This window comes from Schistocerca gregaria, chromosome 7, assembly GCF_023897955.1.
Source record: "Schistocerca gregaria isolate iqSchGreg1 chromosome 7, iqSchGreg1.2, whole genome shotgun sequence".
NCBI lineage: Eukaryota > Metazoa > Arthropoda > Insecta > Orthoptera > Acrididae > Schistocerca > Schistocerca gregaria.
Window position 1 is genome coordinate 208,123,336 of NC_064926.1, and position 27,199 is coordinate 208,150,534.

Here is a 27,199-nt window from a genome sequence, read left to right on the forward strand (position 1 = left end):
CCCATTTATGTGTCAAAGCAAAGCCAGAAAATTGCACCCTAACCCACAGCAAGCACCCACTAAGAGTGCTACGTTACCTAGCAGGAGCCCCTCCTGTGGCCACAGAGTTGCAGCTTCTGCTCAGCCAGCAAATCAGCCCTCGATGTCCCCACATATGGGGAGTGCTTGATTCCAAACGAATGAGCAGGGGCCCATGGCCTGTTGAGGGTTACCTGGTGCAACCCGTTGCAGTTACATAGTTAGTCTTTAATATAACTGTCAGTGCTGATGGAACACATTTCCATACCTCATTCATCTCTGGAAATTTTCTTTTAATATTCCTTGTTCAAAAGCATTATTGCAAAAATTAGTACAAATTTATTCAAGGCAAAATTAGTGCACTAAAATTTATCAGGGTCTACTGGCTATATACTGTGCTCTTTGATATCAACATATTTTGTACTTGTGGTTAAATCAATAAATGGGTTATTCAATAATACAATTACAAAAAAAGCAATATACATTTGCACAGGGAATCAAATTAATTAGTTGCCTCTTAGATTGGTGTATTGTTATACTGTGCTGATACTTAGTACTTGGTAGTTAACTAACTGCTATAATAATAGTACAAAATTAATGTGATATGTTAACTAGTTCTGTATTTATTAAAAACAAAGATTCCAAGACTTACCAAGCGGGAAAGCGCCGGTAGACAGGCACAATAAAATAACACAAACACACACACAAAATTTCTAGCTTTCACAACCATCGGTTGCTTCTTCAGGAAAGAGGGAAGGAGAGGGAAAGACGAAAGGATGTGGGTTTTAAAGGAGAGGGGAAGGAGTCATTCTAATCTGCTCCCGGGATTGGAATGACTCCTTACCCTCTCCCTTAAAACCCACATCCTTTCCTCTTTCCCTCTCCTTCCCTCTTTCCTGAAGAAGCAATCGTTGGTTGCAAAAGCTAGAAATTTTGTGTGTGTGTTATTTTATTGTGCCTGTCTACCGGCGCTTTCCCGCTTGGTAAGTCTTGGAATCTTTGTTTTTAATATATTTTTCCCATGTGGAAGTTTCTTTCTATTTTATTTACATCACTAGTTCTGTATTTATTATACTTGAAAATCACACTTCTAAATGAATATTGAATGTTATTTTAGCAATACAGCTTCACTCATGACAAAAACTATGAAATGATGACAACAGAATTTATAACCTGAAAAGCAGGCACATGTGTGGAAGGTAGAACAATAAATTGATGATTGAGTTTTGAACAGTTCACACCTTTCACTCTGTAAAATTTATTTGTAGGAATGAGTAGCCTATCTAGAACTTAATTATTATTGTGAGTGAGATATAGTACCTCAGACACACTGTTTTTTTCTGTATGTGAAGGCGAGAGGATGTTAACACCTCACTGAAGAGAAAAGGAAGGCAGATAAGATTAATATCCTATCACCATCTAGATCATTGAGAGGTGTAGTACTAGCTAAAAGAAGATGAGGAATGAAATTAGACATGGCCTTCCTGAGGAAATGACCACAGTATTCACCTGAAGTGATTTAATAGAACCAAATAAAACTGATGATACTTAAATGATTCTGCTCTCAAATACTAGTCTATTGCCTTCATTGTAGTGTCACACCACTTGCTAATATATATTTGACAGTAATATTGTTAAAAACATACTACAAAATCAGCACTGAAAAGAATGAGTAGAAATTAAATTATGACATTCACCGCAGACCTTTACCTAAGCTTATTTGGCATGTAGCAGAACATTAAAGTAATGAAGTATCAGTAGAACAACTTTCAAATGCAAATCTGTTTCTCTAATACTGTGCCAATCATTTTGTCTCTTCACAAGGAAGTTGTGTCTTTGGGGAATCTGGTGGTTTTACTTATTTATTTTTTAAATTAAATGTTTAAAACATATGCTAAAATAGTGATACATGATGATTATATTAATTGTTCAAAGTCGTTAGCAGGGACTGGCAATTAATTGCCTTCTTTATAAATATTAATAGAGTTCTTTAATTTTCCAACCAAGTAAGGTGGAACAGTTGTTAAGAAATTGAACTTGCATTTGGGAGGACAGCAGTTCAAATCCACATCCAACCATCCAAATTTAAATCTTCTGTGGTTTCTTTAATTCACTTCAGGTTAATACCAGGCTAGTTTCTTTGAAAAGGTCCATAGTCAGTTTCCTTTCCTGCACTTCTCCAACCCCGCCTAGAGCTCCACTTCTATTGACCTAATTTCCAATGGACATTAAATTCTTATCTTCCATCTGTAATTCTACACATTGTAAAAGGAGATCTCTTTGATTTAATACATACTATATTTGTATATTGGACAATTATTCTCTGATAACATTTATTATGAACTACTGGCAGCTCCAGTTAGACAGTGATATTTACCTTCTCTGGTATACTGAAAAGTAAATGCTGAAACATAAGTTATAGGTCCCAACTAGTTTTCAGGAATGAACATTTTTCACATAATTAGATCTTTAAAACAATTACTGTACAGTGTTTTTTGAAGATTTCTATGTGTTTGTGTGTGTGTCACAAAGGTTAATTCTTTCTTCATTGTGTTAAGTAAATGTTGGTTATGAATTAAGCTGCTGATTATTATGTTTCTGTACAAAATCTGTGCTAGCTTTATGTATGCTTGAAGCACATCTCCATTTTTAGAAAATAAGCACATTTCATGAACTTTGTTACATTTGTTAGGTGACTCGAACCCCCAGTAGTGTTACTGAAATCAAAGATGACTCTTAATTACAGCATAACATACATCGAATGCTTGTGTTACTGATGGGTTTCCCTGTTTGTTAGAAGCAAGTAGTAACAGACAACAACAGCCAGTCACTTATCAAACAGTGAGTTTTTACTTACCAAAACCATGACTATTTTGAATGAACTTAATCATTTAGATAACTTGTTGTCTTTATAAAATGTTCTCAGAAAGACACCTTGTATGAAGAATGCATACTGTTATAGATGAATGACTTCAGTCAGTAGTAGTCATGGTTTTAATTAGTAAACAAAGCACTGCCCTTCAATTGTGCCGCTGATGTTGTTTATTTACAGTTAAAACATGTTTTCCCAAGGTGTTAGTGGTGTGCTGTTTACCTTCTCTGGAGAATGTGCCCCTGGCCCTGGCTTTTGTGTTGAGTCTGACGGTAGCTGGTAACGTGAGCTGATGGAGTATGCTGGAGAGCGTGCTTTGTAGTTTTCTGCCCGTGCATCGTTGTAGGTACCTGGGCCTGGCACAAGAATACGGTCATCAGTAAGTTCCTTCTGCCTCCCAGAAATGGTGAATGCTGGAGCCTGCTTTTTGTTACCCTCCTTTGTGGCACCCAACACTGTTGGAATGTTGTACACATTAGGAGCTGTAACAACAGAAAATAAAACTCCTTTATATTAATCTTCAGATAACGTTCCCATGTGCTGCATCCGTAGAAATGATAGAAATGTACTGGAGCTAAGCAGGATCCCTTTAGAAAAAAATAGACAAACAGCATGCTCTAGATTACAAACAATAATAAAAATCAGATAAATAATTTACCAACTGTTGCAGTCACTGGGAATACTACTTGGAATTTTACTTACTGTGCAGCTTAGTCATGGAGTTTACTACAGGGTATGAAAGGAAATTATTAAAAAAATGGAACTGTCAGTTGTTCTTGAACTGCCAAATGGAAGATGAGCAATAATAGAAATATAACAAGTGATAGAATTTATTTTTGGTGACAATATAAATATTACAATTAATGTAAAGAAACAGCAGCATATTTAAGCCAGATATATAAAAACTACTTGCCTGGAGTAGTGCTAGGCTTCTCAACCTGAGTTTTCAGACCAAAAGTGTACTTCGGGGAGTTGTCAAGAACTACTTTTTCTGATTTTTCTGGATTGTAATCACCAGGAGCTGGTGTGTTGTCATGGCGTGGGTCCTTGGGGCGCCCATGAAGAGTGGCAGCTGGAGGGCTGTCCTTTCCTAACAAACAAAGATACATGAAAATATTAGTATTTTTACTGAAAATCCTGACTGTTTTAAACTGCCAGACAGTTTTTGTTGGCATCTTATAAACAACAGCTATTATAGGGTGTCTTTAGGGTAATTGTTGGTGTAAGAGTTACCATTTTTTATTCCTTATCAGAAAGGTGGAAGGAGTACATAGAGGGTCTATACAAGGGCGATGTACTTAAGGGCAATGTTATAGAAATGGAAGAGGATGTAGATGGAGATGAAATGGGAGATATGATACTGCGTGAAGAGTTTGATAGAGCACCGAAAGACCTAAGTCGAAACAAGGCCCCAGGTGTAGACAACATTCCATTAGAACTACTGACAGCCTTGGGAGAGCCAGTCCTGACAAAAATCTACCATCTGGTGAGCAAAATGTATGAAACAGGTGAAATACCCTCAGACTTCAAGAAGTATATAATAATTCCCATCCCAAAGAAAGCAGGCATTGACAGATGTGAAAATTACTGAAATATCAGTTTAATAAGTCACGGCTGCAAAATACTAATGAAAATTCTTTACAGACGAATGGAAAAACTGGTAGAAGCCTACCTCGGAGAAGATCAGTTTGGATACTGCAGAAATATGGGAACATGTGAGGCAATACTGACCCTACGACTTATTTTAGAAGCGAGATTAAGAAAAGGCAAATCTACGTTTCTAGTATTTGTATACTTAGAGAAAGCTTTTGACAATGTTGACTGGAATACTCTCTTTTAAATTCTAAAGGTGGCAGGGGTAAAATACAGGGAGCGAAAGGCTATTTACAATTTGTACAGAAACCAGATGGCAGTTATAAGAGTCGAGGGGCATGAAAGGGAAGCAATGGTTGGGTAGGGAATGAGACAGGATTGTAGCCTCTCCCCGATGCTATTCAAAAAGCAGTAAAGGAAACAAAAGAAAAGTTTGGAGTAGGTATTAAAATCCATGGAGGTGTGTGGTGCATGGTACTTCCAGTATCACTTTCTCAACATCCCCCCCTCCTCTCCCCCCACCCCCCGACTCACCATGGGAAGAACGACTGCCGATAAATCTCTGTATTAGCTGTAATTTCTTGAATTCTCTTGATATGGTCACTTTGCGAGACATAAGTGGGGGAATAATTTGATTTAAATCAGGTGAGAAATGAGACAGTTAAAATAGTAAAGGTGTTTTGCTATTTGGGGAACAAAATAACTGACGATGGTCGAAGTAGAGAGCATATAAAATGTAGACTGGTAATAGCAAGGAAAGTGTTTCTGAAGAAGAGAAATTTGTTAACATCGAGTATAGATTTAAGTGTCAGGAAGTCATTTCTGAAAGTATTTGTATGGAGTGTAGCCATGTATGGAAGTGAAACATGGATGATAAATAGTTTGGACAAGAAGAGAATAGAAGCTTTAGAAATGTGGTGCTACAGAAGGATGATAAAGGTTAGATGGATAGATCACATAACAAATGAGGAGGTACTGAATAGAATTGGGGAGAAGAGAAGTTTGTGGCACAACTTGATTAGAAGAAGGCATCGATTGGTAGGACATGTTCTGAGGCTTGAAGGGATCACCAATTTCATATTGGAGGGCAGTGTGGAGGATAAAAATCGTAGAGGGAGACCAAGAGATGAATACACTAAGCGGATTCAGAAGGATGCAGGTTGCAGTAGGTACTGGGAGATGATGAAGCTTGCACAGAATACAGTAGCATGGAGAGCTGCATCAAACCAGACTCAGGACTGAAGACCACAACAACAACAACTATGATTCTTTAGAATAGAGTTACTGTAAGGTGTTTACTCTTTCCGTATCACTGATTATGTCTGCAGTATACTTCCATTGATAGTCACATGTACTCATATATATGGTAAACTACCAAATTTTCACTGGATCTCACAATGCAGTACACATGACTGGAATGTTATGTGACTACAAGAAAATTGCATAAATGGGATGTGGGATCAACAAAGCCATTCTGAATTCACATTTTGAGTGGAATAGTGTCCAAAATTAAGGTATTTTAAATAGTGGTAATCATTCAAATGATAAGGGACACAGTACTGTCTGGACCTATCAAAAATAATTGCTTATCTTTGTGGAATTTAGTAGTATCTGAGAGAAATTGGTGTATTTGATAGTAAATGTGGGAGTGATGTGATTTTGTATGTGAGTGATTGTAGTTCTGTGTGATACAATTCCAGTCACTGGTTTTAGTATTGTGTACATTTCATTTCATTCCATTCCACAACAGCAATTTGTTGAACAGAAAAGCAAACCACTACAACAAGAAGAGGTATTCTGGTAATGGCCCGTTAGCTGTTTGTCAGCATAGGGCTTGGTATATGACTAACCCCTAGGCCATCCACTTTCAAATGGAAAATGTCTGTCTCTGGAGAACAACTGAAGCAGGTTAAAACAAACAGAGCAAAGGTGCCAGTGTAAAATAGCATCTCAAAGGGAACATAATCATTCTCGGAGAAACTTTCCCATGCCAAAATGCACATGATGGCTAAACAAAAACATTCTTGTTGCCATATGTTTTTGGGAGAACTTGTTTGTTTGATGAACAAAGTGTCACCAAAAAGACCTAGTGCAAGCCTTGATACTAAGTGTGGAGAATGTACCACAGATGATTCAATGAGAGGATAGCATGAGTAAAGGAGAACACTTCATGACAGGATACACTTGTACATAGAGTTCTGTTCTGTGGCAGTCTTTGAAAGGTCAAGATGGCTCACTTCTTTGAGATGGGCACTTATGTCTGTTACTGCCACTTGCTCCACACTTTGCTGCTACAGTTTTGTGGATTTCCTGTAGATTCTCCAAAATTTGTTGTGCATAGCCAATTATGCAAGGCACATGAGAAGAAGCTATGGCTTCAGCTCTTGTTACTACCTACTTCTATGTGATGTACTATCAATATGTCCTGGAAGGAGGTAATCTATTGTCTTTCATAAGTCTTGTTCCTGGATAATGTGTGTTTCTAGAGTTGTCCAGGCAAACACCTTCACAGAATCTCACTCTCTGAGCAGCCAATAAATATTTGTTATTCTCCGTCATTCGCTTGGTGCAAAGCTTTTGTTGTACAGTTGTGGTTATTCACACTGGTTCAATACAGGTGCTTGACAACACTAATATTTTATTGCCTGGTATCCCACATGTCCATATTATGTTCCTTCATGTCTTCTTCAGGATGTCTGCACACTGTTGCAAAATTTAATTGGCATGTAGTAAGCAGCATCCTGCTCAGATCAATTTAACTAACTGAACCTCATTGCCTAATTTAACCCTATTATTTTTCCTAAAAAAAATCAAGACCCATATTGCATTTTTCCTACAGAAATTCATGTGTGTACAAGGAAGAGGCTGCAGCAGATGCGAGACTATAGTATTACAACTGCATACCTAACATTTTGTGGCAAATGTGTGGGTTGAGACTGTCTCAATCCACGGTCTGTGGTGGTATAGATGCTGTCTCAGTATGCAATGATAAGTGACATAAAATATGATTGTGATTGTTTCAGATGGCTCAGCTATCTTTGGTCTGGAAACACTGTTTGATACAGCTCTGCAGCCTTGGGCCTCTTACAATTTGTGTGGCTATACATAACAATCATGTCTTCCTGCTCATGAAACGAATATCCTGTCATGTTTGAACAGGGCACTTGCAGTTAACTTATAACCTGTAGCATATGTACATAATGGACACATTGAAGACAAGTCTCCCTGCTGATACAATACCTTCTAGAATACAATGAGTCAAATGTGTGTGTAAGCAAATGGAGTTGTTGGGTTGTACCTGAAAAGCTATTGAATGTCAAATTTCATTAATGACTCAAAAACGAAGGATTTTTTTTGACATATGTGTAAATGAACTTTCTTATCTTAGTAATAGATATTATTTTTGGCAATTGTAGTATATACTTCAGAATAGAATTCAGACATTAGTTTCAAATATATTGTTACTTTGCTGTACTGGTAATGACAAATTAATCTGTATCTTCAGAAGTGTACAATTTAAGGGATATTATACATCTTTAGGCCTTGGCTATACAGTTATGTAAAGCATAAAAAGTGTTTTACAGAAAATTAGTTAGTATTGATTTAGCAGAAGTGAGTATTTTCTTCACAGCAGCATAATGCCATGATATGTCCAGAAATGAACATTTTTTTTTAAAAAAAAGTGTGTTGTATGCAAACTTCCTTATATACCTCAATTACACATTTATCTGTTTTTATATGGATAATGATGATGAAAAGAATAATTTTATTGTCATTTAGGCATTACAGAAATTGACAATGCCACACATATAACACAATATAAAAAAACAGTGGGCTTGTTGTTAGTGTCACACTATTATATTACAGTTGAAATATTCATTTATTTCATAGAATAGGTGGGTCACTAACTAGTATTCTGTGCTGCTGGCACAACAGCTTGATACATTCATGGATTTGATTAACATGCTATAAATTATTAATCTGTGTTTACAGTAATCACATTCAATATTTACATTTTTGAACACAGCATGGCAGTATGCATCTTGATTTCAATGATTAGATAATTCTTAGTACATTGTAATCAGTGTAAAGAATTTGTTGTGATTTATTGTATCACTATAGGCATCATAAGAAGTAATTGGAATAGGGAAGCACATCAAATCGTTATTTTCCTTTTTTTATTTCATCTGAGGATGGTGTGCTAAATGAACAAAGAAAGTGTGTGATCAGAAACTTACCTTTTGCACTAAGACCAGTCACATTGTACTGGCCTGGTCCAGGACCTGCACTGTCATTCTTGCTGTTGTGCCTGAAAAAATTACCATGAAACAAATAATCTGGGTGCTAATATGCAGAAAAGTAAACAACAAATCATATCATGAGGTGTGAATTGAAACATGTCAATTCTTCTGTAACATGTCCCAGTTCTCACAACAGTAATGAGGTGGAGTAATAGTTATAAGACTCGACTAATACTGGAGAGGAGAAGCTCATGTCAGTGAATCTTTGTTTAAATTTTCAGTAGCTTCTGTAAATCACTTTTGATGTAGGCAGGGATTATTGGGACTTAAACATCTAACTGTCCTTTCTGTTTCTTGTTTTAGATTCTGAAGAAAGTTTATTATTATTTATTTAATCTCTCATTTTTACATGATGTTGATATAATGCTAATGGCATAAATAACAAGTTAACATATAGTTAACTATGTGCACTGAAAACCCAGTGACCTGTTCTGCAGGTGTTCATGACAGCTGTCATCTGCAGTTACCAGCATAGTGAAGGATGCTGTTTTAGCTCCTGTAGGACATAGACTACTAGCTCTGATCTCGTTGTTTCTATATTTTGTTGGTACTGACCGAAGCACAAAGGATACTAGTTAGATTTACCTTTTATATGTGATGTGCAGTTGATCTTAATACTCATTTTATTTCAACTGTTTCTTACTGTTAGCTACTTTATTGCTGTTGGTTTTGACATTAGGAACTCATTAATTAGAAATATGTTTTCTGTGACATGTTAAGGATGTTAATGTCAAGTTAATCATTGTCAGCTATATTTCAGTTTGAGTACCATATACTGCTAATCATTCAAGTTTCATTTTATGGACAAGTTAGTGAATTATTTGCTGATGACATAGTGCATTCCAAATTTTAGATGTATGCAAAAAAGGTATTAGTGGACATGGTGAATTCTGAAAAGAAAAAACTGGCACATATCTCAATAGCATTATTTTTAAGATAACTTCATCATAACTTCAAAATTCTTTCTACCCCATCACTGGCATATATTTTATGCGTTAATTCTTCTTCTCCAGAATCTATTTTCTCATCTCTGTAAATAAGAAAATCAAATCTACTTCTTTCATGAATGAATTTTCATTCTGGGGTGGGTTGTGAACTGATTTGGAACTTACTGGTAGATTCAAACTGTGTGGCAGACTGGGACACAAATCTGGGACCTCTGCCTTTCACAGGCAAGTGCTCAACCAACTGAACTATCCAAGCACAACTCGCCCTGAGCCAAGCACAACTCGCCCTAAGCCAAGCACAACTCACTTTTAACCATGCTTGGATATGACAGTCTGTGGAGTACTTGCGTGCTGTAGACAATTCTTCATCTTACACACAGTTTTAATCTGCTAGGAAATTTAAAGAATACTTATTGTTCTTGCAAAATCAAAGATGTCATGAAGTCAGTGTTGGTTTGGCACAGTAATGTATGAGTCATTTTCCTGTCAGAGATGGTCTGCCCATGTTTCTCCATGTAGGGAACTAGCTCACTCAGTCAGTAATTGTAAACCTATGTTTTTTACAGGAAGTGATCAATGACAAAATTTGGTGTTTCTCATATACTCAAAACATTTTAGCTATACTATGTATGATAAATCAACTTATCAGTTTTATCCACAAAAATTAGCTTTCATAAAACCAGAAAATTGCACAAAATGTGCTGTCAAAGTTATTACCTGCTGCCAAAGCTGAATGCTGGAGCACGTCCCCGTTTAGAATCAGGAACAGCAGAACCTCCTGCAGAAATAAAATAGCAATCATCAGTTTTAGGAAGGCTATCCTTCATTGCCTTGTCACCAAAATTTTGCTTCTTTAGTGCAGTACCTTTAGCTACTATGTTAATGAAGTATCTTTGCCTAATATTGTTATCAAAAACAGTTTATTCTCTGGTCACACTACAAACAATTGCAAATTTAAGATGGAAGGACTGATGTCAAGAATAACATACAATAATAACAAATATCATTAAAAAAAGACTAACAACTGCATGTGTTGCATAATTTATTCTTACTCTTTGTTCCTTATTGACTAATGATGATCTTTTTTTGTTATGTTGCCAACATCAATATTAGGATATTTTCCTAAACTCAGATTATCACCTGCAGTTGTCGATCTAAAATTTCACCATAACTTTTATATCTTCAGTTTTTGACTGATTTCTCATGTGCCTTTTCATAGTTAATCATCTTACCCAGAAATGAATATGAATGAGCTAACGTCTTGGTGAAAGTCAAGCACATCTAATGTACTTTATGTTCCCCCTTCTGTCATTTCCAACAACTTACCCAGAAATGAATGTGAATGAGCAAACGTCTTGGTGAAAGTCAAGCACATCTAATGTACTTTATTATTCCCCCTTCTGTCATTTCCAACATAAATGCTAATTTTGAGACCTGTTATAGTAAACCTATTTGGTTACTGAAGCTGCTTGTGTAAGATATTCTAGTGAAAAGATCTCCAAGTTTATTTGCTAAATTAGTGATCTAAAAATGACTAAGAAATTTATGCACTGTGTACCTCATAGCTACATTACATGAGAATAGTGTTAGTATCTACTTTGTAGCAGTTCTCTCAAAAACAGCTTTGTGTTGATATGAAAGGCAAAGCTGTTCTTGTTCAGTGTTATGGATCTTATCTGGCACTACCGTATTTTAGAGTTCACTTGTGGTTGGACTGTACAACTTAAATAATTTGTCCATTCCAGAAAGCCTGTGAGCAGTTCTCCAATGTTGTATATTTTTGTATCATGGGGCTTTAGCCTTTTAGATAAAATCTCTGATTGCAAAGAGAAAGGATTGAAGGAACAAGTAATTCTTGAAAAGCTATGCAAATGGTCAGCAGTATTCTACAAGGCACTTTGTACATCTAGCTGTTTGATTATTGTCTTGTTTGATATCAAAGTGATATTCTACAACATTAAACAGTGAATGAGTTGCAAATCATATGCATAACACAATACATGCGGGAGAGATTAAAAACAACAAAGATAAAATAGTGAAACTGTCATTTTACAACAATACAGTGCTGCACATAGCATGGGGCAATTACACTATTTTTGCAAAAAATGGAAATGATACCTGTCTTAGTTATGGAGTCCTATCTATGAGTAAAGAAGCACTCCGAATGACAAACCATAGAACTTGCCCCAATGATATATGCACTTTAGTATTAATGTTACCAGGAATTCCCATTCATTATTTAATATTTCACTGTGATTTGTCATTTTTTTCTACTTAGGCTCTTGGGGTTCTAACTGACTTTTCCCATCATTAAGCTGTCGTAATATGAGCAAGTGACATCCATTTTTTGCAATAATTTCAATATAAATATCTGATTTTTTTCAGAAAGCACCGTGTTGTGTCTCTGTATGAGACACAAGTGAAAGCCTGCACTCTGTGCGCAAATTCAGTTTTGATGAATTTGAAAAGTTTTGTTTTGGTCTTTGACTTCACACCTCTTATTTTTATGATATTGGGTTCTTTGGATCGTTTATTCACTTGCTCTGTGTTTCGTGAATGTTAAGTTTACGAAGAATCACATCTCATTGTTAACATAGATGTACATAAGGAAATTATTGTTAACTTCTGAAATAAAATTTACATGCAGTTGCAACCACAGTTCATTCTGTGGCTAGCTGAAGCACCTCAGTCAAGGTTTCATGCACATTTTTTCCCCTCCACAATGTCACGTGAAATGGTTTTAACAGTAAATTTGATTAGCTGTGCAATCTTGTGAATGCTTGTCCTTGTCACTTATGGAAGGAGGAACACAATTTTAATTACTATAAAAATATCAGAAGTCACTCTTTACAGACAGTCTACACCTATATCTAGATTTTGTAAGCTGCTGAATGGTGTGCGGTGGAGAGCACCTAATGAACTACTATTACTTCCCCCCTTTGCTGTTCCAGCAGTGACTGGTGCTTGAGAAAAAAGACTGTTTATAACCTTCTGTATGAGTTCAGATCTCTTTAATTTTGAAACTTCCTGGCAGATTAAAACTGTGTGCCTGACCGAAACTCGAACTCGGGACCTTTGCCTTTCGCGGGCAAGTGCTCTACCATCTGAGCTACCAAAGCACGACTCACGCCTGGTACTCACAGCTTTACTTCTCCCAGTACCTCGTCTCCTACCTTCCAAACTTTACAGAAGCTCTCCTGCAAACCATGCAGAACTAGCACTCCTGAAAGAAAGAATATTGCGGAGACATGGCTTAGCCACAGCCTGGGGGATGTTTCCATAATGAGATTTTCACTCTGCAGCGGAGTGTGCGCTGATATGAAACTTTAATTTTACCTTCACAATCTTTTTTATGAGATGTGTGTAGGATGAAGAAAGATGCTGATCGACTCTATTACTGAAGTAAGCTCTCAGTATTTTAATATGATGCTGATGGGAGACCTTGTTTGTATATACATAGGCAAAACTGCTTGCTTTATTGTCTATTTTTATTTGTGCTGAACTGGTATCAGGTTATAGGCCTACTTCAGCTGGTGTGTAATTTATTATTGTGCTCTCAAAGAATTCTATAATTTTTTTTAAAAAAAATTTACTTTAATTCCTAATTGGTTTCGACCAAGTCCTTCTTGTGTTACAGATGAGGAAGTGATGAGGCTCATCTGTAACACAACAAAGACATGCTAGAAACCAACTAAAAATCCATGTAGAAATTTAGGAAGAATCTACAGATATTCTATGAGGGTACGAGAATAAATTATACAATCACTGAAGATTGGCATGTAGCCCAGTACTGGCCTGCTCAAAATAAAAATGGACAATAAAACGAGCAGTCTTCTCTATATGCATACAATGTAACATCACAAAGGCTACAGTATTCTGTGAAAACAAAACACTGTGATGTAGAATACAACTATTACAGTGTCTGCCACTGGTGTTGGATGAGCGTCTCTGTGGCACCTTTGCATGCACAAATGAACCAGTGATGAAACACTCTGTTTTCTGTGTATCTTTACTTTGTCAACTGTACCTCGTGAGAGTTTTAGCCTGAGGACTAGTATTTAAGTATCAGTCAAAAGATGGTTTTGTAAGGTATATTCTTCGTGTGGCAACTACACTTTCCAAGGATTTTTCAAAAGAATGTGTCTAGGATCTGCCATCAGTCAACGTATTTTATGCAGTTTATCCTTTTGCAGTCACTCTGTACTCATTCTCCTAGACATTTAATGAATGTGTTTCTGGAGATTTTTTGGCAGTTATGGAACCAAAAATAATTGTTATTTTTGCCTATTTACACACAATGTCTTCCATTTTTTATTTTGCTGGCCAGTTGTCAATCCCTGCACCAAGCATATGTCCTTTTCAGATCTCCCTGCATTTAAGTAAGATTTTCTGGCATAGCAACTTTTGTATATTTATGAACAACATCCACAGTCAGTCTCGTGTAGTTTCTATGGGGTCAATTATGTTTATGGTGGAAAGTAATTTTCTTGACTGTAATGCTCCCTTGGGGTACACCCGATGATACTTTGTCAGAAGATTTCTCTCCATCAAGAACGACATGCTGTGTTCTGTATGCTAGGAACTCATCAGTCCAAAAGTCAAGGAATATGGCATCAAGCTAGCAGCAAGTATCTGCTGTCTTATAGGTCTCATGGATTAATAGAAACTAGTTTCCTGTAGGTCATTGTTTGCAAATTCTCCAGAGAAATATAGTGCACGAGCATCATTTGTCTGTGATAATGAATCATTGCTGTACACACACTTTGTTTCATCAAGCTGGATGGTCCAGTGGTAAGACTGGACAACCATTCGGGAGGGCAATGGTTCAAATCACCATTTGGCAATATTCAGAGGTGGCTTCTTTGAAAAGGACATGGTCGGTATCCTTTCTAAATCCACATCTAATTGTGTATAGTGGAGGGTACTTCTATTGGCCCTATCTGATCCTCTCCCTCTTTTCCTGTTCCATTCGCAAATAGCATGAGGGAGGAATGCCTGTCAGTATACCTCTGTAAGAGATCTAATTTCTCTGATTTACTGGTCATGATCATTTTATGAGGCAAGAAGTAACATGTTGCCCAACTCTAAACCCAAACATACTCTTCCAGAATTTCGGTATTATACACTGGGTGATGCACAACACCCCTCTCACAATATTCCACTGGAGTTTGTTAGCAGCTCTGTAAAGCTCTCGCACCAGCTAAATGAGCCCATGACAAAACACTTTGCTCTTTTTTGAAAACTCTGTCTCGTCTATTAATCCAATTTAATAAGTGTCCCAGACTGATGGCCAGTACTCAATCGGTCGAACAAGCATAAGCAATTTTTTTCGTGGATGAACTGTGTTTCCTAAAGGTTTTTTCCAATTATTCTCAATATCTGCTCTTTCTTCAATTTTTTTGTGTGGTCATTTGCTTTTAGATCGCTCCAAATGATAACTTGTAGCTTTTTTTTACAGTGGTTACTGTTTCAAGTGATTTATCACCAATGCGTTTCATTTACTTAGAGTACTTTCTAGATCAAATGCCGATCCTGCACCAATTATCGGAACTCTGCAGGTCTTCCCCGCAGTTCGCTAGTCTTCTGGCGTGCTTTCCTTCAGATACACATCTCCATCTTACGCGAAAGATCATTTATATATAGGGTGGTGCAGAGCAAGTTGTGCTGAGAAATAAACTGTTAAGAAAAAAAAATCGATGTGTTGTACCGCTACCATTGAAATTAGTCAATCAGGCAGTTGTGCGCAAAAATTCAAGCGACTCGGGAGACGAGCTATGATTAGTGTCAGCTGTCCCCATACCGTAGATGATAGTACTCATGACTGCTCAGCCTTTGGCTCACGTTCGATCCTTGCTACAGTCCCATGTCTAAGATTTGTATCGCTCTCTTATCGGCTTTTGTAAACCAAATGAAGAACACGTTTAGCAACACCGTCTCTGGCGGGCCACTTGAATTTGTGCACAACGACCTTCAGTGCTAATAACTCGGAAACGGAGCAACGTATCGAATGTTTTTCTCGACAGTTATTTCTCAGAATTGCCTACTCTGCAACACTGTCGGCTGACAGTGTGGTCGCAGTGCGTCCGATCTCCTTCGATAGTTTTTTGCGGTGTCAAGAAGTTTAGGTTAGGTTAGAATCTGTTATGTGTATGAAGTACGTTAGATTTTAACATCCAAGGGTGGAATGCCTACCACAACGCCTCTGTGCTACAGTGCGGCTTTTGCTATTAAAAAAATGCCTAATACATGTCAATGAGCAGTGTCTATCTCTGACACAACGTGTTCTCAGTTCTGGGAATTACCAGACGAGTTTTAGGAATGTATGAGAATCATTATGTTATATACTCGAGATGATTCTTAGTGACCTTGAAAAGCAACATTACAAATCCTCTGTTTTGCTGCATTTATATCAGGTTGTGAGAGATACTTCAGTTAGCTTTCAATGACTGTCATTCAGCATACGTGTGAAAGAAAGAGTTTAGAAGGTAAGCTGACACCTAAAGCACTGAAAAGCAGAAGCCACTTCATGTAACAGAATCACCGTCCTACTGGTAAAGTAGCGTCAGTAAACAGTAATAATAATTTTTGGACTGCTAACGTCCACCTACTACAACCGGAAAAAGACCCTCTACAGTAACTTTAAGCATAGTATACACCATTCTTCTTACTTAAAGAAATTATTTTTTGAGATTATAACTCACGCCTAAAATTTTCTATAGTGATATTGTCTACTTGTGGTTTCCAATAAACCTGTGACTTCAGTCCATAGATTCCGAACTATGTCCCAATCATGATATTTTTCGTTCTCAGGATGCCACAAACTACTCCTTTGACTAAGCTTATCAGTTTCTCACAGTCCACGTTTCGTGTTGTGTGGGCAATATGACCGAAGAAAACAAGTTGATTTGAATTTCACCGATTGTCGTCCGAAGACTATGTTCGGGCGATCAGATTGGTTACATTGCGACCACGCGCGTAGTGACGTATTGATTTGAAAAGGTCGGCCGTCGCCTGCCGATGTCGGTCGTCGTCAGAATCTACCGATATCGTTGCCACTGTTACCGCAGCCTTATATGTTTTTCAGACCATGTCTGGCTACCCTGTATGTTGTAAACAGTAACGTCCTTTCATATTTTCTTGGGTTTCTCCTGAAAATACCTCCACATCTGTCGATTTTTTTTCGTTAAGAGCGACGAGTTGACTTACATCTGCAAGGAAGTCTTGAAGCCAGTCGCAAACCTGGTCCGGTACTCAGTAAGCTCTTTTTCTTTTCCTTTTTTTTTTCTTCACTGAACGGCATTTTAGGACGGTGTCAAATGCCTTCCAGTAGTCAAGGAACACGGCACCATCCTGAGTGCCGTTTTCTACAGCTCTATAGATCTCGTGGGAGAACAGAGCGAGCTGTTTTTCCAAAGATCTCTGTCTGCGGAACCCATGTTGATTTTTATAGAGGAGATTTTCGTTCCTCAAACAGGGCCTAACGCGGGGGATTGTACTTAGTGTATGATAACTTCGTCGTAGAGGGGATGTTAAATTCTTGTCTTCTTTCGCCCCCTTTATTATTTTATCTGCTTCCTGTGCTGTTTTCTCACATTTGAAACGAACATTACTGCACGGTGTTTCAGTGAGCAGCAGTGACTGACGCGACGCGCAGCCACAAGAAACGTCCTTCGCCACTCAGAGCAGGCTCCAAACGCTGGAGAAAATAACGGTCATTTGGCAAGACTCCCGTGATGTAGCGCCTCTGAGCGTTCAGAGGTAACACTGGCGGTTCTTCACTGGAGAACTTTACATTCGGAGTGTATATGAGTAATTCTTCTCGCACTTCTCCCGTTGACGCGTTTGAAATGTCAACACATGGTGTAAAAGAAAAACAAGCTTTTGCCACGCACTTTAAACTGATATCCGAAGTACATCTACATCTACGTGATTACTCTGCTATACTTTCATGCCCCTCGACTCTTATAACTGCCATCTGGTTTCTGTACAAATTGTAAATAGCCTTTCGCTCCCGCTCGTGAGGATAAGATTAGAATAATTACTGCACGCACAAACAGTCATTCTTCCAACGTTCCATACGTGAGTGGAACAGGAAGAAACCGCAATAACTGCTAGAATGGGACGTATCCTCTGTCACGCTCCTCACGGTGGTTTGCAGAGTATAGACAGCAATGAAAAAAGACGTAGAAATCCTGCTTACTGTCGTGAACGGAGATTCTGCGCGTTGGTAACATTTCTTTTTATGTTTTAAATGTACGTTAGTTGTTGCCTGTTGACGGACGAAAAACAGAAAATCGGTTGGTGGTGAATGGATATTGTGGAACAAAATGCATTTTATTTGTTTTTCATTTTTAAATATTAAAATGTTCTACTGATGGGTGACGAAACAGTCCAGTTGCAGATGCCAAAGGTGAAAATTGCGATAGAATTCTTTTGTAGACAAAGGAAGGAAGCCTCAGACGGGCCACTCGCGACCGACCGATCGCCGTGTCACCTGCAGCCAATGGCGGCATTTGGATACGGTTCGAGTCCTGCCTCGGGCATGGATCTGCATGTTGTCCTTAGGTTAGTTAGGTTTAAATAGTTGTAAGTTCTAGGGGGCTGATGACCTCAGATGTTAAGTCCCATAGCGCTCAGAGCCATTTTTGAAAGGCTTTAAAGCTGTCGATCACTGACCTATACTTGGGCCGGACTGGGGTGACTCCACGATTTAATTCAGCTCGCCTGAAGTCATTTCTCACCTCCATAGACCACTCCTTGGAAACTTTATCTCTGCTGCCAAGTGTATTAAAAATCTTGTTTTTTTCAACCTCTTCCCGCCCATCGTAAGCGGATATTCGTAAATTTTTAGTCTTCCTTTTTTAACTGACTCGATTGATCTTTCTGACATAGTTCTCCTCTTCCTCACTATCTATACTGTCCATCCATGATCTTTAGACCCATCTTCTTGCAGAAGATCTTTGGAATTTCTGGGTTGGTTGGTTGGTTGGTTTTGCGGAAGGAGACCAGACAGCGAGGTCATCGGTCTCATCGGACTAGGGAAGGACGGGGAAGGAAGTCGAACGTGCCCTTCGAAAGGAACCATCCCGGCATTTGCCTGGAGCGATTTAGGGAAATCACGAAATACCTAAATCAGGATGGCCGGACGTGGGGTTGAACCGTCGTCCTCCCGAATGCGAGTCCAGTGTCTAACCACTGCGCCACCTCGCTCGGTGAATTTCTGGGTTCTCTTACTCCTGGTATTTTTGTCATTCGGAAGTATTCTCTTGCATAAAATCATTCTATTTTAATATCAGTGTTTTGGTGTCGTAGTTTAATTCCTCTTGAGATAGCTCCCTTTGTGAGTAAAGCGTGTGTCATGCGAAAAGCAATGACCATCTTTCTTCACCTGGTGCTGTTGGTGTTTCTTCCTCCAGTTTTCATTTGTACTATTTTCCTGTTATATGTAAAGCTGCCAACTCTGTCTTACTGTGCCGCGTCTTAGGATAACGAGAAACGGCTTTGTGTTTATCATGTTGTTGTTGTTGTCTTCAGTCCTGAGACTGGTTTGATGCAGCTCTCCATGTTACTCTATCCTGTGCAAGCTTCTCTATCTCCCAGTACCTACTGCAACCTACATCCTTCTGTATCTGCTTAGTGTATTCATCTCTTGGTCTCCCTCTACGAGTTTTACCCACCACGCTGCCCTCCAATGCTAAATTTGCGATATCTTGATGCCTCAGAACATGTCCTACCAACCGGTTCCTTCTTCTAATCAAGTTGTGCCACAAACTCCTCTTCTCCCCAATTCTATTCAATACCTCCTCATTAGTTACGTGATCTACCCATCTAATCTTCAGCATTCTTCTGTAGCACCACATTTCTAAAGCTTCTATTCTCTTCTTGTCCAAACTATTTATCGTCCATGTTTCACTTCCATACATGGCTACACTCCATACAAATACTTTGTCATACATTTTGTTTTTTCGAAGGAAATTTGTAGTCGAGTTTTTACTGCTTACATCCCAGTATCCATATTAAGTGATTTAAGTAAATCACAGAAAACGTAAATCTAGATGGAATGATGGGGATCTGAAATGCCAACTTCTCGAATACTGGTAGACTACAGTGCCTTACAACTGCAGCACCTCACTCTTTTCCCTTGAGGGATATCGTTTTGTTTCTGGACCCACGTTGCCCAAGCAAGTACGGCTCGTCAAGGCCGAACAGCTTTACGGAGTCTGCATTCGCTCATCGTTATTTGGTCACGTTGCCAGCCGTAATGCTATAGGATTCCTTCACAGTCAGTTCCTAGTCGTGACTTCGTCATACTGTAAACGTTCTTTATTCAGAACAGGCCTCTAACGCAGGTCATTCCGTAGCACTCAATACGTTCCTTGCCGTGACTGACATCAGAAACGAAGCCGCCGGGCTGCAGACTGTGAACAAGCAAAGGCTGACTTGTCCGTCTGCTGGCTGAGGTCACGGTCCTCCAGACGGCGCATCTCTGGAACCGGTTTCTCCAGCGCGTCCGAATGCGGCCCTCTGGAGCGCACCCCGCGAGCGTAATTTCTGACTTTATTCGCGGTGCACAGTCTGTAGAATAACACAGTAACTCGAATGTAGATCTGCAGAGTAGAATCACAAAGACATCCATAAACCGTTTGCACAGCTAGATGAGAAGCGCTCACTGGATTCGAGAACATGCCGTGTTGAGGATAAAAGGGAAAAAGAGGTCACTCATAAAATCAGCTACCGGACAAAATGCTCCTGCCCAGATGGTTGTTTATCGTGATCACAGCGAAACCGAGAGTGATAATATGAAAGCTGATATACTGAATTCTGTTTTTTGAAGTTTCTTCACTAAAGAAGATCATAATATTGTTCATACTTTCAGCCGTCGCGCAGTTGCAAGAATGACAGGTATTCTATAAGCGAGTGCGGAAAAGGAAAACCACTCACGTCGCCAGAGACTCGAAAGGTCACTAGATCAGATAGTGTATCGACTGAGATTTTCTGTCTAATATCAAAATAAATAGCTCATCTTCTGGGCGCAGATTATCGTAGATCACCGGAATGGCTCAGGTATTGAGGCTTGTGAACTTTGGTGTAAGACACAGAATAAGATATCTTTGGTGTGAGCATAGAGTACTGCTCATCTTGCCAACGTCGAACGGTAACCGTCACGTGACCTCGGGGGCCATATGGCATTTGACCCTCTACATAAACGAATGTAATTTATTGCGTGTACGTAGACAGAACACCCATTACTGTGTGATTACACGATTTCAGAACAGAACTGAAAGCAGCTACTTCCATAAAATATCTAGGAATATGCCTACGAAGGGATTTGTAGCGGAAAGACCACATATTTTTAATCGCGGGTGAGGTAGACGGCGGACCGGGATTCGTTGCAAGAATCCTCGCCATCAACAAAGAAAGTAACTTACAAGACACTCGTTCGACAAATACCTGAATACTGCTTGTCAGACTGGGATTCGTTCCAGATAATTTTGAAGGAGAAGATCCAAACACGAGCAGCACGTTTCCTTGCATGTTCAATCAGTAAGCGCGAAAACGTCACGGACATGCTCAGCCAACTCTAGTGCAGACGCTGCAAGAGAGACGTTCTGTATCACAGTGTCCTTTAGTGTGAAAATTTCGAGAGAGTACTTTCCTTAAGAGTCAGACAATATATTGCTTCCTCTTACGTACATATCGCGAAAAGACCATGAAGATAAGATGAGATCGATCTACACAGAGGCTTACCAACAATCGTCCTTCGGTCTATGGATGTATGTTGGTAACAAAACTAGATTATATATATATAATTACTCTACGGTTTTCGCATATGAACGCAGACTTCTTAGATATTCCTACTATGTAGTACCGACACCATGGAGGTAAAAAAAGAGGGGAGGTGGTATTGTGTCACAAATCTGAAGCCGATGTCCGCCAGCTTAACTAGCCCAAAACATTAGGTACACTGCATTCATACCCACATATTCGCCACTGTCGCACTTCCCCGTAAAGTCACTCTTGACTGTGAAGTATTGCGAGAGTAAATACGCATTCAAGAACAGAAAAACGTTCGAAATTGCCTTCCTGACACTACGTTCATGTTAGCTCTATAATTTTTAGTATTTAAAACGGCTATTGAGCGCACTCGACAGAAATAATTAACCAGAACCACTCGTAAACAGTAGTCGCAAATGTTTTGGGCTACTTAAAACGGCGTCCACTCTTGCTTCAAAACAACATAGACGGCAAGTCTGTAGTGCCACCTCCATTCACTTTTTACCTCCATGAATGACACAGTCTAACTGCAGTCGCGACACTCTAAGCTGCGAAAGTTGGTACCATCTGAGCGATTTGGACGATGTCTGAAGATTTGCCCTTCGTTACTCTTCACTCGACTTTTTAGTCCACGAATATTTGATGGAGATAATTATTTCTTCTTCGAAACACGACGTTTCCGGCTCTGATGTAACAAGACCTCCTGAGCTGGCTTCTTTTGAGTTGGGAAGCAGTTTTATTGTTTTTGTCGCTTCGTTCTCAAGCATTGTATGTGATAGTTTTCAATACAGCTACGGTTACAGTGACTTATCTGGCACGTTAAATAATTTAGATACTGCATTACGTAGGAGTTTCCTATTTTATGCATTCATAAACTGGTTCGTTTCGAAGTGCAATGAACAAAACTTCACGTTACTGTGTAAATATGTCTTTTTGCAATTCATCATGTCTCTTGCTGTTTACTATCTAATACTTGTTTCTGAAAGTAAACGATATTCTTCAGCAAGTGTCCCTAGGTTACAAAAAATTGGCAACTTAATAGTCATATAATATGATGTTTCATACCGCTTTGTGGCCGCTAGGAAACATAAAGACTGATAAATTTGATGTCTTCCTTTTGTTATCGCTACAGTTTTCTGTGCTACGTACGCTCTCTTCCGTACAAATCGAGTTACAAAAATGTGAACGATACCATCCGTATTAATCGGATACCGTATTCAACAGTGTTCATTACTTACAATGAGAGGGTGTATCGCGACTGTATGTGAAAAACTGTGGTATCAGATCATGAATGTTACGTCTTTCACTATGTGATATTTTTGGAAATACAGAACTAAGAACATGCTAGTTTTGTTATTTTGCACGATAAAAGCTACGCAAAACTAATGCTGAAACGTGTAGGACGCAGTACAAGACCGCAGACTGGTTGAACACGCTTACCGCACGCCGCATAATAATATTACGAAACCGTAACGCATGGTCGAGCGTCACTCTTTCGACAATGCCGGATGAACACTCTATCGTATCTCCACCATTGGGTTGTCAATAGGACGTTTGTGAATTAGTAAGCATGACAGAACAGACTGTGACAGAATTCTCCGAACTTAAAATATTCCTGTGGCGTACATATGCACGCTATATTCACTAACAGCACAGAGATTCATATCCCTCCCGTTTAATTCATTCGCGCTGTCAGCTGTTTTGTTCGCAGCTCGCATTATACGCAACAATCCGAATTACATGCGGAAATAAATCCTGTAATAGTATATCTAAGCAACGTCCCAGAGAGAGAGAGCCAATATTACGCGCTTCGTCAAGAAGATGCATCAGTTTGTCGATTCGACGGCGCTTGGGGATGTGAAATACTGTAAGGACAGATTTCACGAGACTGTAGATAGCTTTATAGGCCTTGACGATAAGAATCACAGCTATCAACACATAATCGATTCTCTTCAAGCGCAGCATTCCACGCAATGTCCACATTCACACATCCTGAATTTAGCTGTGTCTTTCCACCTGGAGGCCTGCGCTACAGAAATACGGTACTACTCTTTGTATAGCTGTCATCCAGGAGTCGGCAGCGGCATAATTTCCCTGATCTTCCTCCGACCTACTTCTCAGTCGATATCGTGGCACTGCAGTTAAACACACACTCCAGATTACGGTGTGGTTTGACATACTCTACATACGTGAAGCTTACTAGAGGGGAAAGCTACGCTGTGATTCGTTCTCACATCTCCAGCTACGAGGCAGCTTTCCGATCCCGATTCAAACACTGCAGAAGTCTATGTTACACCACTGGCCATTAAAATTGCTACACCAAGAAGAAATGCAGATGATAAACGGGTATTCATTGGACAAATATATTATACTAAAACTGACATGTGATTATATTTTCACGCAATTTGGGTGCATAGATCCTGAGAAATCAGTACCCAGAACAACCACCTCTGGCCGCAATAACGGCCTTGATACGCCTGGGCATTGAGTCAGAGCTTGGATGGCGTGTACAGCTACAGCTGCCCATGCAGCTTCAACACGATACCACAGTTAATCAAGAGTAGTGACTGGCGTATTGTGACGAGTCAGTTGCTCGGCCACCATTGACCAGACGTCTTCAATTGGTGAGAGATCTGGAGAATGTGCTGGCCAGGACAGTACTCGAACATTTTCTGTATCCAGAAAGGCCCGTACAGGACCTGCAACATGCGGTCGTACATTATCCTGCTGAAATGTAAGGTTTCGTAGCGATCAAATTAAGGGTAGAGCCATGGGTTGTAGCACACCTGAAATGTAACATCCTCTGTTCAAAGTGCCGTCAATGCAAACAAGAGGTGGCCAAGACGTGTAACCAATGGCACCCTATACCATCACGCCGGGTCATACGCCAGAATGGCGATGACGAATACTCGCTTCCAATGTGAGTTCACCGTGATGTCGCCAAACACGGATGCGACCATCATGATGCTGTAAACAGAACCTGAATTCATCCGAAAAAATGACGTTTTGCCATTCGTGCACCCAGGTTCGTCGTTGAGTACATCACAGGCGTTCCTGTCTGTGATGCAGCGTCAAGGGTAGCCGCAGCCACGGTCTCCGAGATGATAGTCCATGCTGCTGCAAACGCCGTCGAACTGTTCGTGCAGATGGTTGTTGGCTTGCAAACGTCCCTATCTGTTGACTCAGGGATCGAGACGTGGCTGCACGATCCGTTACAGCCATGCGGATAAGATGCCTGCCATCTCGACTGCTAGTGATACGAGGTCGTTGGGATCCAGCACGGCGTTCCGTATGACACCTCCTGAACACACCGATTCCATATTCTGCTAACAGTCATCGGATCTCGACCAACGCGAGCAGCTATGTCGCGATACGATAAACACCAATCGTGATAGGCTACAATCCGACCTTTATCAAAGTCGGAAACGTGATGGTATGCATTTCTCCTCCTTACACGAGGCATCACAACGTTTCGCCGGGCAACGCCGGTCAACTGCTGTCTGTGTATGAGAAATCGGTTGGAAACTTTCCTCATCTCAGCACGTTGTAGGTGTCGCCACCGGCGCCAACCTTGTGTGAATGCTCTGAAAAGCTAGTCATTTGCATCTCACAGCATCTTCTTCCTGTCGGTTAAATTTCGCGTCTGTAGCACGTCATCTTCATGGTGTAGGAATTTTAATGGCCAGTAGTGTACAAAGGAACTGTGCTGAGCATAGTTTTTATCGTTTTGCTATAGACTCGACCACATGTCACCAAGCAAGAAGCAAAAGACTGTTCACACTAATACATTACAGAACTAAAAAAAAAAAAAAAACCTCACCAACTGCCGTTTCGTCTTTCACTCGACGCTTACTGTCATGCTATTCTACAGGGGATTGACAAATATATGGAAAGAGCAAAAACACAACACATTACCAGACCTAATATGGCGTAGGAAAACCGTTGCCATTTGGAGCAGCTGCCAGTCTTAAAATGGATAAATACAGGTCCGGTATGGTTTTCAAAGGAAATTTATACAATTCGTCCTGGAAAATCGTGGCAGGTTCGGTAACAATGATGGAGGTGGATAGTGATTACGCAACTATCTTTCCAATGTAGACCACAGAGACTCAATAATATTGAGACATGGTGACAGTGATGACCATGGGAGATGCGACAATTCATCCCCATCTTCATAAAACAAGTTCCCTGTGTGGACAGGGGCCATGTCGTCTTCGATCGCAGCGTCACCATTCAGGAACGATCATCGTACCACGTCAGCCGAAATGGTAATGCGAGCTTGCAGAGTAACCATGGGCCTCATGGAATACCACAAATATGGCTGCCCAAATCATCACGGAACCCCTGCCAGGTTCCGCTCTTGTGACGTAAGCTCGGTCAGAAGTTGGAAACAGTGTGAAACAAAAGACATCCGACCAAACGATTTTCTTCCATTGCTCCATAGTCCACGTTTTATAGCTCCGGCACCACATCTCCCTGTTAATGGAATTTTCATTGTTGTTGCTTGATTTCAGAATTTCAGCTCACCCTGAAATTCGCAGCTTCTGGAGCTCTCTTCGTATTGGTTTTGTGCTGACAGGGTTCGTGAATGCGACATCCTGTTCGGCAATAACTTTTTTCAGCTGTCGCCCTCTGATTTTTTTTGGTCACAATCCTCTTCTGCGACTATCTGTCAAGATCTCTCGATACACACTTTCATCAGCGTTGTGACTAGCGGTTGATGTTTTTCCACTTTCCCCGTGTGAGTTAGATATCTTGGATAAGGTGCCTCTTGAAAAATCAAATACTTCGGATTCCTTGGTTACGGAGGCACCCACATAAGAAGCACCAATCATTTGGCCACCTTCGAAGTCACTTAGTTCCGACTACACACTATACTGTTCTTAGTACTACTGACATTTGCAACGCATTGAGAACATTTCGCAGGCACCGTTCGTGGTGAAATACATCAGAGCAACCTGCAGGGGTGACTAGCATGTGCATTTATGTTCAAACATGCATTTCTGGCGACGTTTCCACACTTTCGTCCTCCCTCTGTATTTGTGGGAGAGACGGCTTCACATTCGCCACAGACTGCGTGAATATCCGATTCCCTCCAAAATGAGCTTATACAGGGTGTTTCAGACTTTAATTGCTAAAATTATACAGTTTGTAGAGAACCCTAAATCAAGTACTACTCGACAAGGAACCAGTGGTCGGAAATGAATACTTAGTCTTTTCGTGAGATAAATAACTTACATCTTGTAGCAAGTACTTCAGCTCATAAACCCATTCAGTATGACGACCGTCGTTCTGACTGTGTGCACTTCGACCTCAGTCACTGACAGAACTAAACTTGTTGTCCAAAATCATAGCTTTGTGTGACTGTAACTACCCAGATTATGTAAGAAGCTGTTCACAACAATTTCTTCCAACTACACTGACGCTTATGTATTTGTCCAGCCTCGTGGGAATTACATCCTTTTGCACCGTACATTGTATTCTTGCCTTTTAGTTGCCGGCCGCGGTGGCCGTGCGGTTCTGGCGCTGCAGTCCGGAACCGTGCGACTGCTACGGTCGCAGGTTCGAATCCTGCCTCGGGCATGGGTGTGTGTGTTATCCTTAGGTTAGTTAGGTTTAAGTAGTTCTAAGTTCTAGGGGACTTATGACCTAAGATGTTGAGTCCCATAGGGCTCAGAGCCTTTTAGTTCTTC

At 39.9% G+C, this 27,199-nt stretch overlaps 1 protein-coding gene across 4 annotated transcripts in view; it reads right to left on the bottom strand.

Moving 5' to 3' along the window:
• Positions 1–27,199, bottom strand: part of LOC126281335 (outer dense fiber protein 3) — a 110,997-nt gene that overhangs the window by 14,852 nt on the left and 68,946 nt on the right. Inside the window, exons 3-7 of one of the 4 annotated variants that reach the window (XM_049980214.1) lie at positions 10,449–10,509; positions 8,722–8,792; positions 3,804–3,980; positions 3,113–3,246; positions 78–212 (exon numbers count right to left, since the gene is read on the bottom strand). In XM_049980214.1, the coding sequence (XP_049836171.1) occupies positions 78–212; positions 3,113–3,246; positions 3,804–3,980; positions 8,722–8,792; positions 10,449–10,509 (578 nt within the window). Of the gene's footprint in view, positions 1–77; positions 213–3,112; positions 3,373–3,803; positions 3,981–8,721; positions 8,793–10,448; positions 10,510–27,199 lie in introns of all 4 variants that reach the window. The other 3 variants (XM_049980212.1, XM_049980215.1, XM_049980213.1) reach the window with 3 other exon arrangements.